This window comes from Rhipicephalus microplus, chromosome 9, assembly GCF_043290135.1.
Source record: "Rhipicephalus microplus isolate Deutch F79 chromosome 9, USDA_Rmic, whole genome shotgun sequence".
Taxonomy (NCBI): Eukaryota; Metazoa; Arthropoda; class Arachnida; order Ixodida; family Ixodidae; genus Rhipicephalus; species Rhipicephalus microplus.
This window is the reverse complement of record NC_134708.1, coordinates 5,653,916-5,674,634: the sequence shown is the minus strand read 5'-3', so window position 1 is coordinate 5,674,634 and position 20,719 is coordinate 5,653,916. Positions and strand designations below refer to the sequence as shown.

The 20,719-nt window shown below is 42.8% G+C and overlaps 1 protein-coding gene across 3 annotated transcripts in view; it reads left to right on the top strand.

Annotated features, from left to right (window-relative positions):
- LOC119164825 (hemocytin-like) overlaps positions 1 to 20,719 on the top strand; it is a 191,340-nt gene that overhangs the window by 62,461 nt on the left and 108,160 nt on the right. For 2 of the 3 annotated variants that reach the window (XM_075873025.1, XM_075873024.1), the window contains exons 28-36: positions 279 to 495; positions 2,442 to 2,486; positions 9,886 to 10,158; positions 11,550 to 11,603; positions 14,452 to 14,696; positions 16,571 to 16,679; positions 17,975 to 18,004; positions 18,693 to 18,836; positions 19,715 to 19,843. In XM_075873025.1, the coding sequence (XP_075729140.1) occupies positions 279 to 495; positions 2,442 to 2,486; positions 9,886 to 10,158; positions 11,550 to 11,603; positions 14,452 to 14,696; positions 16,571 to 16,679; positions 17,975 to 18,004; positions 18,693 to 18,836; positions 19,715 to 19,843 (1,246 nt within the window). The remainder of the gene's footprint in view (positions 1 to 278; positions 496 to 2,441; positions 2,487 to 9,885; positions 10,159 to 11,549; positions 11,604 to 14,451; positions 14,697 to 16,570; positions 16,680 to 17,974; positions 18,005 to 18,692; positions 18,837 to 19,714; positions 19,844 to 20,719) is intronic. The other variant, XM_075873023.1, reaches the window with a different exon arrangement.

Here is a 20,719-nt window from a genome sequence, read left to right as displayed (position 1 = left end):
GAGAGAGCATACAGCGAGAGAAGGAGCGGCGAAGCACTGCACATACCCTCTCCTACACTCTTTCGCACCACTTGCTCCGCTTAATAAGGGCGAAGATAGGTGCACGCGCTCGAAGCTGTTGCTATGTGAGAGGGCGGTGGACGGATCCCGACGGACGCCTGACATAGCCCAACTAAGACATGCATTCGCATTTAAAACAAATATTGCTTGTAGGTATCAGTACACTTCTCCCCACTGGCTTACTGAACAACGTGTTTCACACGGGTTTGGTTTCACAGCGGGGCAACGACTTTGAGATCTTGATGGCGCACGCTGACCATTGTCCGGTGGATAACATGGTGCGCGTCGAGTGTCGCACCGTCGACCGTCACATACCGTGGAACGAGACCGGGGATTCGATGCTCTGCTCGGTCGCTACCGGACTCCGCTGCCTCAAGGAAGACCAGTACGGAGACCCCTGCGCTGACTACGAGATGCGCGTCTACTGCCAGTGCGGTGAGCTTACAATCATTGCTTCGTCAGGCACATGAGCTGAGACAATGATCATTACGAGTTTCGCAAGTGTCGTTAGAGTTTGTCGAGCTGACTGATATTGTGTAAATATGGGAATAAGTTCCATCGCATGCCTCTGTCATGTGAAGCAGGTTAAAGGGCCCAGGACATAGCCCATTCACAAAGTTCTTCGGGTTAGCAAATACATGCAATGCTCATAAAGTACACGCTCACGGGTGTACGCTCGGCACTGAAACAGATTATGTCCTGCTGTTTTTATGGAGCCACAGTTATTGCAGTATGGACTTTCTGCTTGACCGTAGCGGTATACTGTAAGCTATTTCCATAAACACTGTTCAGTCGTAGACGATGGTAGAGATTTTCCAGGTGTCGAGAAATTCTGGATGGGAGTTTATTTCTTAGATGTGGGTAGGTAGGAAATTATAATGATGTGTTGGAAGGTCCCATAGCCTCTTCTTTTCTTTGAAAGCAAGTCTTTTAACCAGCTGGAAAGCATCAGATTTAGTGACGTAGGTTCCCCTACAGTTTCGGTTTTGAAGCCCCCTATCGCCTTCCCCTAGCAGAGTAGCAAGTCAGCGATCTAACACGCTGGCTACATTTTCTGCCTTTCTCTCTAAATGTATTGCTTCGTAAACATCTCCTGTCTTGGACTATGTCTCGTTTAAACCATTGTTTTATTGCATTGTAATATTCCTTTTACTGTATTTATTGCGTTACTCTGCAACACGAATTCTGTATTATGTTAGACTGTGAATTTATTAAAATAAGCTTTTTCGAATCTTACATTTGCATATCGTAAGGTACTTGGTTATTCCTCGCACTTTTATTGTTTTATTACATGTACCTATTGTCGCAATTTTATCACACCCTGCCATCTTTCAAATGAAAGACAACAGTACGTGTAACAAAAATTAATGAAATAAGTAGAAGAGAAGGATACCGTAAGGCTGCTATATTGCCGTAAAGTGTCACGATGTGTTGAAAATATGCCTTTTTCTATCTTGAAACTGTATGTAATACATTTTAGATAAAATTATACTGTGATCATGCACTCGGTTCTTTTGCCTACTTTTGTCACGCTTCCCGCTAGTATTCTCGCACTTCCAAACCGGTAAAAATAAAACATTTTGTCCTTTGAGGGTGTCTCTCACCTGAGAACCTTGCGGCGAAATTTAATAGTTGCCGACCACTTCAGCGAATTTATTTTATATCTCGATAAAGCTTTAAAGATACCCGTCATAGTGGTCTAGAGGTGATGAGGCTTGACTGCAGGTCACGCGATCGAATCCCGGCCGTGGCGGCCCCCTTGTCGATGGAGCCGGAAATTCCTTACATCCGTGTGTTTCAATTTAGGTGCACGGTAAAAAAAATCCAGGGGCTCTAATTTTCTAGAGCCTTCCACTACAGCATCTCTCATAATCATATCGTGGTTTTGGAACCGTAAACCTCAATCATTTACTATTATTAGCTTTAGAAATTTGCGGAATGTTTTCCTAGAAGGCGGATACGCACACAGCTGCACCAATGGGCACACACTTCTCTTTGACGCCATAAGCCGGAAGGCTGGTTAACTCCGTCTTCAGATAACACTGCTGATTGCGTGAGTAGGACTATTTATTTGGTGTATTTCGTTGTTTACCTGGTGCAGCATCTTTGAACTACTTAAGCTGGATCCGACTATAGTGAGAAACTTGCTGCTATCACGCACACGGACTGACTGTTGTAATAAAACCCCTTTTATAGCATAAGAAAAATGGGTTGGCTGCTTTTTGTCGTACTTGAACTGGTATAGCGTATTGCGGGAAAGAAGAAACGCGATGCGCTGCACCAATTCAATTACGACGAACCAACTCGCCTAATCTACAACACCTGCTGTTTGTCTTGCCTCACTGCCATTTCTGTTTTTTTTCTTTTGTTTTGCTTTTTAGCCGAGGAAACGACGCCAACACCTTTCATACCGACCACTGTGACATGTGAGTACTTTCTCTTTGGAATAGTAGAAAAAAAAGCAATGTGCTTGAGCAGCGAATGCCTCGGGGGTGACCATGAGTCCTCCCGAGAGTGCCCCATTGTCACACTCGGGGTGACAGTGCGGGTGGGACTAAGTGAACATCGTTTTTGTGGCCTATTTAATTCTACAGGTAATGCCATGGCACTCTTCAACAGTGCAGTAGCCTGGCTGCTTCAGGCACTCTCACTTAAATAAAAAAACAAACAAATGAACAGCATGCGACGAGAGGGTGGGGAGGGGAGTTACACTTCACTAACTTGAAACACGGGGAGGGGAGAAGCATGCAGTGTTCACGAATTTATTCGGAGCCCTCTGTTAGTTCCAATTAGATTCAGAGACCCACGCTCTGCTTTAGTTTATGAGCACGCTGCGAATCTTTATTGTTCAACTACCCACAAAAGAAATGTCCACCGTCACTGCATTGCAGGTCTCGATCCGACGCGTGTGTATAGGGTAGCCCATGAACGGCTATTCCGCGCGATTAAGAAACTCGCTAGCAGACACTGCCTGCGTGCGCGGTGTATATCGCGGGCACGTCCTCGTTCCTAGTGAGTTTAACGTTCACTGCAGGAAGAGTGTTTCCGTCACAGAGCTTCTTATATATACACTAAAGGGAAATATTTCGCTAGTGTTTATGGGATCTGCAACGCTTGATGCATCAGCGAGCATGGGAATTATTGGCAGTGCACGGATTAGTACAGTCCTCGTATTTACGTTCCTTTTGGCTACGCGTGGCTTGAAGCAGCTTTGTCACGAAACAACAATTGGTAAATGCTCAGCATTTGTGCTTTCCCGCTTTAATCTTTTCGCCTTACCATTCCAAATCGAATCACGAAGTTACAGAGTGTTCTTTTCTTCTTTCGAAACAAGGCTGAAACATAGCAATAAACGAAACCACAAGAGTGATTCACTTCCCGCAAGTGGGAAGACTATATACAAATCTATGTACTATCCATCATCCCTATGGTCGATGAACGATCGCAGCGCCAGACTCCCCTCTAGTTAACTTTAGGAAACTCTATGGCTTCCCGAAAGGATTCCACCACAATAAAGTTTCTCATCCATCCACCCATCTATGGTTTCCCTAGATAACGCTCGCCTTTCGCTCTCTCTCACCCCTTGGCGAGCGCTGAGGCAGCGGTGGCCTCTCCTGCACTCCGACATCAGCATCATCACGACAGCAGCAGCAAGCATCAGCAGGCGAGTACGCCGACGCGCCGAGAAGCTAAGGTGTTTAACCCCTATAGTAACTTGTTTCACGGCATCTCCTGGTCTCATTACCAAAAAAGAAAAATCACAGCCTATCCACGGACTGAATGATGATGAGTGGGGCAAAGCGCCCGTCAGTCTGTCCACGCTTCCATTCGTGCGCCCGTCCGTGCAGATGTCCATTTATTTGTCCATCCGTCCGTCCGTGCATTCGTCCATCTGTCCGTCTGTTTTGGCCTTTCGTGCGTCCGTACGAGCGTCCATCCATCCATCCGTCTGCTTGTGAGACCCTCCGTCTATCCGTTAGTCTGCTTGTCTGTCGATCGTCCGTCCACGCGTCCGTCCATCCGTTCGTCTGCTTGTCTGTCTGTCCGTCCGCACTTTCACCTATCCATCCGTTTGTCCACGCGTCCGTCCATCTGTCCATCCAGTGAACATTCCCAGAACACCACCTCGCATCTTTTCATTACATATTCATCGCATACAAGTACCGCCATCCAGCAAACATTCCAAGGACTAAACGACAGGTTGCCACCTACTACTACTTCGACGACACTACTGCTACTACTACTACTACTACTACTACTACTAATACTACATACATACATACATACATACATACATGCATGCATGCATGCATGCATACATACATACATACATACATACATACATACATACATACATACATACATACATACATACATACATACATGCATGCATGCATACATGCATACATACATACATACATACATACATACATACATACACACACACACACACACACACACACACACATACATACATACATACATACATACATACATACATACATACATACATACATACATACATACATACATACATACATACATACATACATACATACATACATACATACATACATGCATACATGCATACATGCATACATACATACATACATACATACATACATACATGCATGCATACATGCATCCATGCATGCATGCATACATGCATGCATACATACATACATCGCGGACGCCCGACCCACGGCATAAGGAGCTTCGCCCCTAAGACATATTCTTCTTACTCTCATATCATCATCATCATCATCATCATCAGCCTGACTACGTCCACTGCAGGACAAAGGCCTCTCCCATGTTCCGCCAGTTAACCCGGTCCTGTGCTTGCTGCTGCCAATTTATACCCCCAAACTTCTTAATCTCATCTGCCCACCTAACCTTCTGTCTCCCTCTAACCCGCTTCCCTTCTCTGGGAATCCAGTCAGTTACCCTTAATGACCAGCGGTTATCCTGTCTACGCGCTACATGCCCTGCCCATGTCCATTTCTTCTTCTTGATTTCAGCTATGATATCCTTAACCCCCGTTTGTTCCCTAATCCACTCTGCTCTCTTCTTGTCTCTTAAGGTTACACCTACCATTTTTCTTTCCATTGCTCGCTGCGTCGTCCTCAATTTAAGCTGAACCCTCTTTGTAAGTCTCCAGGTTTCTGCTCCGTAGCTAAGTACCGGCAAGATACAGCTGTTATATACCTTCCTCTTGAGGGATAGTGGCAAACTACCTGTCATAATTTGAGAGTGCTTGCCGAATGTGCTCCACCCCATTCTTATTCTTCTAGTTACTTCAATCTCGTGGTTCGGCTCTGCGGTTATTACCTGCCCTAAGTAGACATAGTCTTTTACAACTTCAAGTGCACTATTACCTATCTCGAAGCGCTGCTCCTTGCCGAGGTTGTTGTACATTACTTTCGTTTTCTGCAGATTAATTTTAAGACCCACCTTTCTGCTCTCCTTGTCTAACTCCGTAATCATGAGTTGCAATTCGTCCCCCGAGTTACTCAGCAATGCAATGTCATCGGCGAAGCGCAGGTTACTAAGGTATTCTCCATTGACTCTTATCCCTAACTGTTCCCATTCTAGGCTTTTGAAAACCTCCTGTAAGCACGCGGTAAATAGCATTGGGGAAATTGTGTCCCCCTGCCTTACACCCTTCTTGATTGGTATTCTGTTGCTTTCTTTATGAAGCACTATGGTAGCAGTTGATCCCCTGTAGATTTCTTCCAGAATGTTTATATATACTTCATCTACGCCCTGATTCCGCAGTGTTTGCATGACGGCTAATATTTCTACTGAATCAAACGCCTTCTCGTAATCTATGAAGGCTATGTATAGGGGTTGGTTATACTCTGAGCATTTCTCTATTACCTGATTGATAGTATGAATGTGGTCAATTGTTGAGTAGCCTGTTCGAAATCCTGCTTGTTCCTTTGGTTGATTGAATTCTAATGTTTTCTTTACTCTGTTAGCAATTACCTTTGTAAATAGCTTGTATACTACAGAGAGCAAGCTGATCGGCCTGTAATTCTTCAAGTCCTTGTCATCTCCTTTCTTATGTATTAAGATGATGTTAGCGTTCTTCCAAGACTCTGGTACTCTTCCCGTCAGGAGACACCTCGTAAACAGGGTGGCTAGTTTTTCTAACACAATCTCTCCTCCATCTTTCAGCAGATCTGATGTTACCTGATCCTCACCAGCAGCCTTGCCCCTTTGCATGCTCTCCAAAGCTTTTCTGACTTCTTCTATCATTACTGGTGGGGTGTAATCTGGGTTACTGCTAGTTCTTATAGTATTAAAGTCGTGGTTGTCTCGGCTACTGTACAGATCTCTGTAAAACTCCTCCGCTATTTTAACTATCCTATCCATATTGGTAGTTATTTTGCCTTCTTTGTCCCTTAGTGCATACATCCGACTTTTGCCTATCCCAAGTTTCCTCTTCAATGCTTTTGCACTTCCTCCGTTTTTCAGAGCGTGTTCAATTCTCTCCATGTTATACCTTCTTACATCGCATACCTTACGTCTATTAATCAACTTCGAAAGCTCTGCCAGTTCTATTTTGTCTGTTGTACTTGACACTTTCATGATTTGACGCTTCTTAATTAGGTTCTTCGTTTCCTGGGAAAGCTTGCCAGTGTGCTGTCTAACTACCCTGCCTCCAACTTCCACTGCACACTCCGTAATGATACTCGTCAGATTATCATTCATTGTATCTACGCTAAGGTTGGTTTCCTCACTAAGAGCCGAGTACCTGTTCTGCAGCGACACTCTGAATTCCTGTACTTTCCCTCTCAGTGCTAGCTGATTTATTGGCTTCTTGCGTATCAGTTTCTGCCGTTCCTTCTTCAAGTCTAGGCGAATTCGAGACCGTACCATTCTATGGTCACTGCATCGTACCTTGCCAATCTGCACGATTCCAGGGTGTGCACTCATTATAAAGTCTATTTCGTTCTTATTTTCGCCATTAGGGCTCCTCCATGTCCACTTGCGGTTTTCTCGTTTTCGGTAGAAGGTATTCAAAATCCGTAAATTATTGCGTTCTGCGAATTCTACTAGTAGCTCTCCTCTGGCGTTTCTAGTACCGATGCCATAATCTCCTACTGCCTGGTCTCCAGCCTGCTTCTTCCCTACCTTTGCATTAAAGTCGCCCATCACTATAGTATACTGTGTTTTTACCTTACTCATTGCCGATTCCACGTCTTCATAGAAGCTTTCAACTGAAGCGTCATCATGGCTGGATGTAGGCGCGTAAGCCTGTACTACCTTCATCTTGTATCTTTTATTCAGTTTAATTACGATACCTACCACCCTTTCATTAATGCTATAGTATTCCTCTATGTTGCCAGCTATGTTTCTGTGAATTAGGAACCCCACTCCCAGTTCTCTTCTGTCTGCCAAGCCCCTGTAGCAAAGGACGTGCCCATTCTGTAGCACCGTATAGGCCTCATCTGTCCTCCTAACCTCACTGAGCCCTATTATATCCCATTTAACACCCTCCAGCTCCTCGAATAGTACAGCTAGACTTCCCTCACTAGATAAGGTTCTAGCATTAAACGTTGCCAAGTTCAGGTTCCAATGGCGGCCTGTCCGGATCCAGAGATTCTTAGCAGATTCTTAGATATGAGATCAAATGCAGAATATTATGGATGCCAGTATTCTTGTTCCTTAAGTGATGTTGTGCAGAACCTCGTTCTGAGCAAATCTCCGGCACGTAACCTCTGAAAAGAAACATTTTGATGGGTGGGAAACCAAGTTGCGCATAAAATGCGAAAACGTGGCTTATGTGTACAAACCTGATATTGCTTGAAATACAATGTCACAGTAAAGCCACATAGACAGACACAAAGTAAAGCGTCGGATAACCCAATTCAAGAGAAAAACTCTGCTCAGCTCAGGATAAAAACAATCAAGTCACTGTCCAGAGGGCGATTCAGACAGCATCGTCGATGGATAAAAATTTTTTGAAATACGAGCAGTGTACATTTAAAGAGGAAGCTTTGAAGCCGTACGAAACAAACGTTTATCATTGATATCAAAGGGCTGCTCGCGTGTTTTTTCTACAGCCTATACAAACATAAAGGTACTTGGAACCAAATATGAACCAAAACTTCAAGAAATTCTGAAGCTCCGTATGCGTTTTCAAAATAGGATCAAAGCTCTAGAAATGCCATTCGCATTCACAGATTTCTCAACTCTTCAAGCTTGAATTTTTCATTGTATTTTTGTCCAGCCTTATATGGCAAATATTGTGAAAATATTATTGCTTGTTTCTTTGAAGAATAAACTAAAAGCGGCTTGGCTTTCAAGCGTGCGAAAATGGTATTCAGGGGCCCCTAGGTGACGTCCACACGTGGTGTTTTTTCGACGTTGCTGACCAAGGGCAAAATCAGCAGATAAGCATCTGTAAAAGACAAGAACTTAAGAATAAAGTGGTGTTGCTTATTTCCTCAAAGTGCAGTTAGCCTATACTCATCAAAGCTTGTGCTGTTGCAATGTACACAAACATTGTACTAAAAAGAGTGACTAATTAAAGCAGGTCAAAAGAAGAGCACTCTAACCATTATAAAACAGTCTCTATCGTATCGCTATCAAGCCAAGGCTTGCGTTATGAAAACCAGTAAGAATACGTTTAAACGCTTAAAGCGTAACAACATGGCTACGAAAGTAACAAATGGAAAGAAGAGAAGTAGCGGTTTGGCGGGCGTAAAGTTACGAGGATTCGATGCACAGAATGGCGTTGAATAATCACGCAGACAAGCTATACTCATCTCAATACATCTCCTTGGCCAATGAGAATGATTGGCGGCCTGGCGATAGTTTAGCTTGCTAGGCCTACACGTCAAGTTATACGTCGATTCAGTATGAATTAAGCTAGATAGCTGCGTTTGGGAGGCCACAGAATGCAAGGGAACAAATTGCTGGCATGAGAAGTTCAATCCAGTACCGTACACACAAAAAAATAACCTGTATTTCAACTTACCGAAACCCGTCAATAGCGACTATCACCGTTAAGGATTTAAATATACAAATGCCACACTGTGTGGTGTCATGATGGCTGTTGAAAGAGGTAATAAACAGTGATTGCACACAAGTACTTGAGAGTTAAAAGCCCGTGAGTGGAGAAGTTATGGTATACGATGAAACAGCATGGTTGCTCCGATTGTCATGATTTATCATCATGTCTAATCTTGCTTTGCTTTCGTCTAACGCCGCCAGTTCCCGTTTATTCTTTGATTGTGTGTATTAGATGAGCTATAGTTTCGTATTCTGTACGAGGATGAAATAAATTACAAAGCATTTCAGAAAGCTGCAGTTATACAAGGGCTCTGACGTTTCAATAAATTTAGCCCATAAACAAGCATAGAAAACGACTACCACCACAGTATAATGCAGAAAAACTATAAAATATATAGTAAACTTTTGTTGTACAGTACCAGTGACCTTTTAGCTAAAACGTACAAGTTGTTTTGTTTTACTTGTCATCTTGGGCTAAATTCATCGACTAGTCTTCCATGTATTCGCGAGAAGGCCGGCGCGTTCCTTTTTCCGATGTTTAAATTCGTCTTAACTGACCTTTCATGGTTATATACCATTCGAACCTTTGCCTTTAGTACGAAGAAATTTATACCCTTATACAGCCACTATAAGCACCATTATTTACTGAGCATCATTACTTGCCACTCGCGGGTCCCTTCTCTGCAAACCGCCATATGATCTGATCATCAGCCATTCGGTTGGTCTCCGCTACATGCATCTATAGTTCTGGTTCACGTTTGTGTAAAGCGCAAACTGATTCTCAACACTGGTCCGATGTTGCAGTGATCGGACCTTACTGTGACGCCTGGACTCCGTGGATCAACCAGGACACTCCCTCGGATGACGGTGGAGACAACGAGCTATTGGCCAACATACCGCGCTTCTCGGAGATCTGTCCCGAGCTGGCAGCCGTCGAGTGTTTGCCTGCTGACCCAGCGCACAGTGCGGACGCCGAGGAAGAAATGGCAAAGTTTGCGGAGCCGTGCAATAAAAAGGGACTGCTCTGCACGCCTGGCACACCATGCGCTGACTACAAAGTGCGCGCCTACTGTAAATGTACGTAGGAACATTTCTATTGAAAAAAGCAATCCACGGAGAGAGTAAACTTCGATCGAAGTCATTAGTTACATGATAAAAGACAAGCGAATAACCTAGCGCAGATGGGACATGAACCCACAACGTACGCGTTGCTTGTACTAGAATACCAAGGCTGTGTTGTTACGTATGACACCAATGGCTAGTTTTTCCTTCACTTTTATTATATTTTATAGTGTAACTACTATATTAAATTCAGAATAAAGAAAACACTGACCGCTATGGCTTTCATACCTTCTTTGTATATTGGCTATATTTAGCGAACAAGTCCCACCCTTCGTTCTCTGCTTTTATTCGAATCACTTCTGAAGTAGGATAAAGTAGGTTTCTATTCTGATTTCAAGAATTCTCAACTTATCAGCGCATTCTCAAAAAGCTCTGATTTGTACCATGAATATTGTCGCTAAAAACAAAATAATGCAACATGTTTTTCAATATTACTGTATGATGGCCTTCGGTTGTCTATTTACGAGATTTTAAGAAAAATCGAAGATGGGGTTTTTTATTACTCAAATTTCAGTGGAGTACACTTTGGTCAATATGAGAATTTTGAGGCAATATATAAAAATTTACATTTGCCCTACGACAGCAATAATTTATGTACCTAATTAACACACCATATCCTTAAAACGTGTCAAGTTTGAAAACGCTGCTTGCATTACTTTCGGAGAAAATAAATGGGGAATACGTAACTTATTTTAAACTGTCGCAAAATTAGACATCTTTAAAAGCTGTTTTCTTAAGGTCTACAAACTTGAAACCAAATGACTTCATTCTTAATTAGACATGCATTTCAGGTAAAAAGTATCTTCCTCGAAACAAAAATATTTGTCTTTTTATAGCATCTGCAATTTTCGAAAATGACAGGTGACGAAATTAGTGCCTCCGTGTTGGTGAAGTCTGATATTTTTTTCTCTCGTAAGTTATGCCGTTAATCATAAAACGAAGTTGACTTTCGGGCTACCTGGTGAGAGGTGCACGAAATATACAATACTCAATGAAATCTAAAATATCAACTTTTGGACCCGTGTCGATTTCTCGTGGAATCACCCTGTTGTAGTTACCGGGCGCACAAAGGTCGCTGCAATCGTTGCACAGTCTTCTCCGTTTGCAAAAAGAGCGCACTATTCAGACACAGTGAAGTAACAACTGAGACGCTTATTCGCGTTCATCTGAACCTGTGATTACGTTTCGTGCATTATTTGAGTGTGAGAAACGCGGGACACGTTTTGATCTCCTTGCCATTGTACGCATGACTTTCCAATTTGATGCTATCACAATCATTGCTTCGCCTTTGCGGCAAAGCTGTGACTTATTTTTTACTCCTTGACCAATTACCAACCCTATCACAGGTCCGTCGACAGAAGTCCCCACGACACCACTCCCTGAAGTCACCACCACAATAAGTGAGTATCTCATCACACATACGGAGGCTTATAGCTAGAAATGATGACGTATGTGCAGCGTTAGATAGGTTTGAAGTAAAAGTGGCTGCAAGGTTGCGTGTGCGGACACTCCTGCACGTATCTATTGGTCCAGAAGTCGGTATCAATGATAAAATAATTTTATGCCGAGAAGTAGACGTCATGTGAGAGGAATCAACAGAAACTTTTAGCGCATTCGTCCGATATTGTACATGTTCAAGGAAATCCGGCTAAAATTAGGAGTAGTTCGAAAAGGTTCATGGCGGCGTGTTAGTTCGATGCTTTTCAACTAACAAGGTTTATGGTAACAAGTTACCATAAACCTTTTAGAACTACTCGGGCTACACTACGAATACGCGCAACATTGTTTTCATTTCTTGAGTTGTGTTTTTTAGCATCCAAGAGAAAGGTAGCAAACAGAGTGATATGAATTGCATTATAAAGTTAACAAAGTTTCTTTTTATTGTTACTTTGGCTGGTAGTAGACCATGGGACCAGCCCACATGTTCACCAGTGGTCACGCGTCACGTTTGAGGTCTCCCACTAATCATGGACCGTGGGAAATAGAACGGCAGAGGGCGCTTGTGTTCTTAATTCATGTCCTATGTGAATTCATGTACTGTGTAGTAGAGGCCTTCTGACTTGCGACAGAGTTCACAGGTGACGTTTCGTCTTCTTTCTCTCATCATGTGGGTAAGGATTTGTTTGTAAATTTCTCAAAGTTAATGTGTCTTCTTTCGACAGGCACGGGTGTATTTGAAGGCAGCCGCGTGACCAGAAATTTTTTCTAGGGGGGGGGGGGGGAAGGGAGGGAAAGATTTCTTTTTTTTTTCGGGGAGGACACTCCCTTCGAAATATTCATTTTTCTCTCTCTAATTCATGGCGAAAAATTTTCGAGGGGGCTCATTGTGCCATCTCATGGCTACACTACTGGTGGGAGGTATTTTTTTCCGCATCTAGTGTCTCAACGCGTCCCACAAGATAAATTCGGGAGAGGGGGGACTGCACAAAGAGCCATGTGAACGAAAACACTTCAAGAATCCGAAACATTCAGCTCTAAGGGTCCGATAACGTTTTCATGTTTTTTTTTGTTATTGCCACATAAACGAAAACAATTTCACGGGTAAAAAAACAAAAAAAGCTGTTATAGACTATACAATTAAGACCATAATGAGAGTGCTTAGCTCACAGTTTTGCATTTTCAGCTCATGCTTTTCTGCAGTGCGTGAAAGCTGATCAGGTTTCGTCCGGTAAAACTGACTGGCGGAAGTAGGTTGTGACACTTCCCGCAGCATCACAAAGTGGTATACGTGCTCGTTTAAGAATAAGTTGCTAACATAAAATGCGGGATGGATAAACATATAAAAGTGTCTGCAGTTTTGACACAGTTGAAAGGTCAGGACGGGATTACATTTACTCAAGTAGGCTCCCCGTGTTTCGTAGCCTTCGCATCGTATTCAGTCATGTTTTAAGGCTGTTTCTAGGTTTGTGTCGGCAGGCGTGTGTAATTATGCGAAGGGTGAAAAAAACACAGTTTGTTTTTCTGTTTTTTTTTCGGCGCACTTGGAGAAATCGGTCAGAATTTTTGGGAAAAAACGTACAACAATAAACCTTAAACAACACCTAGCGTTCCACGTGAAACCAAAACTCCGCCCATGATACCAAAGCAGCAAACGATGGCTGTCCTCTCGCCATCGACATCACAAGAAGTCAACTCCAGCATCTGCTTAGTTTGAGCCTACAGCGTAGCTTTGTCATTTATAAAGGCTGCCTATGAAGCCGTGTGGAAGCGGAATCTGCAGTGGTTGCGTTAATTTCCGACGTGTGGATGTACTTCGCGCTAGGGGAGACCGTTGGCGGGAAACGCGAACTCACTGTCTGTTAGCACTGCAACAGTGGGTACGCTTTTCCCAGGGTGACATCTGAACTTTTTCATGCACAGAACTTCATTTTTATTGGGAAAAAGTTTAATATTAAAATTTGTGAAAGGAAATACAAATGGCAATATGTGAGGATCACGCAGTAAAGGTCCGCTGTTCACTTTCATTGAAAGTACAGCCCTTTATTTCTGTACATGCTCCTTAGCAATAGGTACTCATACAACATGCTCTGCAGCACTATGAACATAATAGGAGCAGCATATCCTTTTGTATCTATAAAAATATCTTGGCTCCGCCGTCTAGAGCACCTTGATGACGACGGTAGCGGGCAGAAAACAAACGTAACATGTCAAATTGAAGCTCAAATGAAGTAGCGTTTCCCTGTCAGATTACCAAAAGCTTTAAAATATGCACCATTTATGAACCTACACGTGGGGCTTGTGCGTTTTAATAGAAAAAAGAAAGAGGAATAAGTGGTTATCTGGTTACCTGACCGCCATGCTGAAAGGAGTTAACATGGCGAAGAATGCTGCAAATGAAGCCAGAGATACCGACTCTCAATGAGAGTTTGAACTTTACACTTTTATGACTTTGATCCATGTTTTCTTAATTGAAGCCAGGACAAAACAGATATTTCGGAATTCTTTGTTCTGAATGCCGTAACAATTCTTAGAAGCCACAGCTATTCACAGAAGGCTAAACGAGTTCGCGGTGATGCTTTTGGCCTGCGTTCGATCTGATAAATGCCATCTTCATTTATGAAAAGAGAGAAAGCATTTCTTTTGTGTTATTTACATAACGAAAGTTATTGTTCTTGACACTCGGCAATAAACTGTAGCCTTATGCTAAAAAATGTTCTTTTGCTTTTTTCCCCAATGTTTTGGGGGAAAAAACGTAAAAGAACATTTTTTTTCGATTGCTCTAAATTTCTGGAAATTCTGCATCTCTAGGCGTGTGTCCCCCTGGTAGCCGGTGGTCAGAATGCGGCGTCCGCTGCAACGCCACCTGCGACCACTTCTTGCACGCGCTGCGCACGGAGGGTTTCTGCGTCGGAGAGGACGACGCCACTTGCGTGGCCGGGTGCTTCGGCGCGGGCTCCCACTGCGAACTGGGCAGCCTGCACTTCGACTGGGAGAGCTGCGTGCCCGCTCAGCACTGCCCCTGTTTCATGCAGGGCCAGGAAGCACCACTCGCAGTAAGCACGCTGAACCCAAACGAGCAATTAAGCAACACGCTGACGCGAACGCGAAATGGAACTCGAAATCCGTGGGATTGCAACAAGTACCTGTTCTTGGTGCTCGATAATAACCGTGGTGTAGCGCTAAGGCACAAAACGGAAGCAGAGAAACATACAACACATGTTCTACTTACAACTTCATTAAAACATTGATGAAATACAAAAAATGTACTGTTCCAAACGTGCAGGCGGAACATGCCAGAGCGTTTGGAACAGTCTTGTTAACCATGTGACATGTTTTTTTTTTTTTTCTGCCATAAAGTTGATATGTTATCTCAGCCGAGCGCCCCATGTAGCTTGCCGGGTGTCACTTGTGCGTTTGTGTGTTCAGAACAGTATATATATTGTGTACCAAATCTATTTTCTATTGACTCTTTCATACACAGTACTAAGTTTTGCCAGAAACAAATTTTCGTTGAAAAAAAAAATGTCGAAATATCTTGCAGAAAATTATTTCTCGCAAGAAACAAAACTTAGCAATAACAGGTAAAGATTATGAGGTGGTCACCTAAGGTGACCACCACGCAGTAAGCGTCTACTGGCCACTTCCGGTGAAAGTACAGCTCATCATTTCTGCAGTCCTTAGCTTTAGCTACTCATACAACATGCTTTCCTGCCCTGTAAACCTAATAAGAAAAGCACATACGTTTATATGTATAAACATCTCGGCTTCACCGTGTAGCGCGGCTCGAGGACAACAGCGCCGGATGAAAGAAACTTAACATGTAACATTTAAGACCAAACGAAGTAGCGTCATCTCCGTCAGGTTGGCGAAAGCTTTAAAAACATGTGCCATTGAAAAGTCGATATGCCGGGTTCACGTGTTTCAAGTGGCGAGAAATGAAGAAAAGTTCGTTTACCTGGGGTGACCACATTCTGGAATGAGTTAAAGTTATAAGTAGCGCCTGTCGTGTGTGTTTCTGCGTCTCTATTTTCTGGCTTTGAGCTACACCATGATTATTGTGGAAATATCTTACTTCTAAGTGCTAATGAATCGAACGAAACCATTCAGAAGATGTCCTTCATGTTGCTGTTGTTTATGCTATTTGTGGTTGCTTAGGCCCTCTTTCGTTCTATTTAGCATTTACTTTCATATATAAATAAGCCACTATAAGAGATAGCTAAATACATCTTACTTAATACGTCAATAGTGACGCCAATAAGGCTCCGACAGGGAACCAATGCCACAGAAAATGGCCTTCTGTCCGAGCACTGCCTCATCACCAAGGCTTTCCTCGGGCATACGCGCCCTTTGTCAGCGCCATTTGCCGGTGTTTTGATTAGACTTTGATCGGACCTAAACCCAAAATAATAAGCAAACTTGAAAAGTAAGATTTACAGACACCTTAGAAGATTGCCATGTGGTCAAAGTTTTTCAGCATGACGTCCCACGAACCTCCTTAACCTCAAACCTCAAGTTAATTTTTTTTTCGTTAATCTTCTTTTCTTTCAAATATTTCCCTTTTGCCCAAGTGACAGACCTAGGTATGATGTATCAAATAAGATGTAGCGTAACTTTTCACAAAATGTATCTGCTCTCTAAATTCTATACAACCTATTGTTTCTTATTTAGGAATTTGGCTATATAGTGCTTTACAGAAAAGAGCAAAATATTTTCGCTCTTCTAGTTGTGGTCCCGTCGTTGTTACGAATTATTTTTTTTTGTTTTCACAAAAAGTTTTCAAAGACAATAGGCCATAAAGGCTGCGAGTCTATAGGTTGTCGCGGGAACCTATGACGTTCACAAGCGTTCCAATAAGTTGTCGATAAGTTGCATGTACAGCCTTTGTGTTAGAGAACAACAGCAACGATTTCTTTCTGCTCTAACGCAGCCGGGAGAAGTGGTGGAGCAAGAGTGTGAAAAATGCCAGTGTCTGCACAATCAAGTCAGCTGCGTCAGCATTCCAGGTTGCGGAACCACTGCTGCGTCAGAGACTACAAGTATGCTTATGCGGTTACCTCAACAGTTTTTTTTTTCTCCCTATTCACTTTGTTGAGAAGGCTTCAATATTGAGAAGTTAATCAATTAAATATTAGAAAATAAATCTGAGAATTGAAAATTGCACCTTCTCTCACTAAAAAGTACCATGTGTAGATGCGAAGCAGAGGGCGCTAACGCTTACACGGGGGGTGACGTTGACGCTGGCGCTCATCGCGGCGTTGAGCAGGAGAGAAACCTAGCCATCTTTGCACAAAGCACGCCGTGATTTCCTACCGGAACATGCCAATCACTGCTATTAGGCTATGTGAGACAGACGACTCCACTTTCCGATTGAACACTGAGACCCGCAATCTGCCTTTAGTTAACGCCCATGCTGCGAATATTAATCGTTCAACAACACATAGGACAAATCTCTCACCAGTACTACATTGGAAGTCAATATCCAGTTCCTTTATATAAGGCGTGACCCGGGAATGGTTGTGCAGCGTGAGCAATAGGTTTTTTTAAATCAAGAAACTCGCCAGCAGGTGCCGCCTGCGTCGGCATTAGGACATGAAAAAGGGGAGCGTAGAAGAGGAAAGAAGAAATGGACACGCATGCGGAATGGAGCTGCAAATTTTGCAGGGAGGATTGCCTAGAAGAGAGAGGGAAGCGCGAGCGTAGGTTAGGCGACACTCTTTGCGTCGGCATTCTGAGGCGGAAGATGGGGAGCATAGGAAAAAAGAAAGAGAAGCAGACGCGCATGCGCAGTAGGGAAAGTCACGCCACACGCCGGATTGGGCTAAACCCTAAGCAGCTCTGCGTCTAAAAAATGAACAAGCAAACATAATGAAAGCTGTTATTTAAAGGTAGGGTATGCAGCATTCCTAGCCACACATTCACTGTAAATTCAGGTGTTTTCATGTCTTCCATGCGATTCTTTTAGAAAATATATGGGCTTGTACAGAAATAGAGAAAACCAAAATGAATTACTTATTTAACGCTTCTGAAGTATTACAAACGTAAGTCTTACTGGAGGTAGCAATTATGTGACTTGTAACGCACGAAGGACATGGTTAGTGCTGTTGCACTCATCTGTATCATTCTAGATATTAAAACAATTTCAGTCCAAAAGGACAGTAAATTATTTTCTAAAAAGTTAGCATACCAAACGCAGTAGTCCTCTCAATTATTGAATGCCACATTAGATCATCGTTTCTAATTGCGAAAATACTGGGACAGTAATAGAAAGGAATACCTAAATACTGTATTTATGGGTGATCCGCTAACTCTATGCCTACTTTCCTTCCTACAGCAGCGCCAGTGCCCACGACAGTGTGGTCACGTAAGTAACCAGTCCTTATTATAACTAAAATAAATTAAAATGAGTGTATTGCTTAATAAGCAAATAAATTGAGTTCCTGATTAATAAGAGCAAAAACCTGTTACATATGCCAAAGAGATTTTAGGTATAAAAACATGGCTGAATGGCCAAATATCAATTGCACCACTAAGGCGACAAAATGTTCGAGATTCAACGCAGAATTGCCATTACTCGGAATAGTGTGAGCAACAAATTGTGAAGATCCCCAACTCGTGGCTATGCATTGGCGGATGCAGCACAATGCGATTATTTTCAAATATTTTCTCCTTGTAGTGTCTGTGGTACATATACGTAGCGATTCTCCTGCGTTATTGAAATAATCAGCCGATTCTTACTAAAATACCTGTTGATAAGAAAAGGTACATAGAGCAATCATTATGAATTCACAACAAATAACTAATTAGTTATCGTGCTAATATTAGACCTTTGTAATTTATTATACTTGTACAGTCAATCCAGACATATATGAGCCATCCATATGCTAACTAAAGTTGCGTTGTTCGATTATGATAGGAGGCCTTGCCATAGTTTTTATTTTTTTGGGCCTTCTCCTGAAAACGCTGAACTTTCATATTTGCTCTGGTATTTTGTGAGTCTGCGAATAAAATCAAGACTGCGCTTTTCGGTTTCTTTTTTTTTTTCACGGCAGCATCTCCCGAAGGTGCCTGCTGGACTCCGTGGTTGAATGACGACGTGCCTGAAGGGCCCGGCGACTTCGAAGACATCCGGACGCTTCAGGCTGAGGGCAAAGCATGCGTCAACCCTGCAGCCATCGAATGTCGAGTCACCGGCAGTGGGTTACCTTGACAATATCGTTCATAATGTGTAGCTCACCGTAACACTTGGAGTAGACATTCGGACGTTAACGAAGGTGGTTGACACAAAGCTAAGAATCATAGAACAAAATACGGAACAAGATGCTGTGGCGGGGTAGTCAGCAAGCGTAAATAGCCAGCGTGCTGCGTGCTTGACATTAAGACAAGTGAATAGATTTGATAGCTGTCTTATAGAGTTGAGAAGATCTACTTGAATGACAGAGTGGCTTCGTAAGTGTGGAATTGCAATTGAATACTGCACAGCAAATATATCAGCGATAGGCCTTCACCCTGCACTGTAACTTATGATGATAATGAATGGGGAGGTGGTAATGAAAATGATTACGATGATAACGATCATAACAATAGCTGACCTCAGCAGCAGACACTAGTTCAGCAGCAGACACGTAAAAAAGGTAGCAATTTGTTCTAATTGCTATTTTTTTACGTATTTACTATCAATCATGATGGGGATGCAGGAATGTTATGTTAACCATGAAATGACTTGTCATTCGCGTTCTTTATACAATGATGTTATCCTTCGTTAGTTTCGGTGTATACTAACTTAACGAAATGACCGCGAGAGCACCAGAATGCAGGTGGCTATATATTTAGATATGATTAAAGTTCCTTTTGGTTCTCCAAAAAGAATGAGTATTTAGTTGTCACGTAGTGACCTCCACTTACAAGTGTATTCGGCTTCTTTTGTTAATTAGGCTGTTTAGTAATCGACATATTGCAGATGTCAGACTACATATAACCTGACGATCCACATTTATCTAGAGACAAGGTTACCAGGCCCGCTCGGTAAACATTCACGACGCTGAGCAGCTTTGCCTTGGCGCTTCATTTGCAGACAAGACGCACTGGACGCAAGCTGGACAGAAAGTGGAGTGCTCCTTGCAGCACGGCATGCGATGCTGGAACAGCGACAATGGGCCACGCGGCTGCTTGGACTACGAAGTGCGCCTGTACTGTCCCTGTGGTGAGCAAGAGGGTACACGGGGAATCGTTTGCTTCTATCACGGGCAATCATCAGGAAAAAGTGTACGATGAATTCACAAGGCATTTCGCTCATAAGTTCTCTCGTCTATCAGCAAAACAGCTTCACAAACAAAATTTCCTGCTTTAAGACTGGCTGTTTCTACTACCGTAGCTCATCATGTAAAGTATCACGCAGCTGAGCTTGAGGTCGCGGGTTCGACTCGTAGCCACCTCGACCTTATCTCAATAAACGTAAAACGCAAAGAACACTCGAGTGCTTAGATTAGGTAAGCATTATTAACCCAGTTAGTCGTAATTAAACCAGAGTCCCCCCCCCCCCACTTCAACGTGTCTCAAAAAAAAGATCGTATTTCTGGCACGTAACAACCGCCAAAGTTTGCATCAGATGTATTTGTGAATACGACCTTATTAAAATTAGGTCACGCATCACATCTTACAGTTTGTTATCACCTATTGTGCATGTTCGTGCTCATTTGGACTCTTTTTCATTGTTTAGCTTCTTTTCGACTCAAGTGAACTAAAAAAAAGTTATGCCAATGGTATACTTTTTTATCAGAATTGGGCTTGGATCCTCATTACTGAAACCAATATTTAGCTACTTAGGAGTGCTTGGAAAAAAATTTTTGAACTAATAGCCTTACGGGGCCCTTCTCAGTATGACGATTAGAACCCTCATTGCACTACAAAGAGAGAAAATTTCAGAATAGAGCCACCCACGTTTAATCTGTTCAAAAATTTTAGCTTTTATCAATAAACTAACGCACCAGTGCGGTGGTGTAATAGTTAAGCATGTGCACTGCATAAACGAATATTCTGTTAGTAAAGGCGCTCAAAAACGGCTTCTCTCCAGCGGATT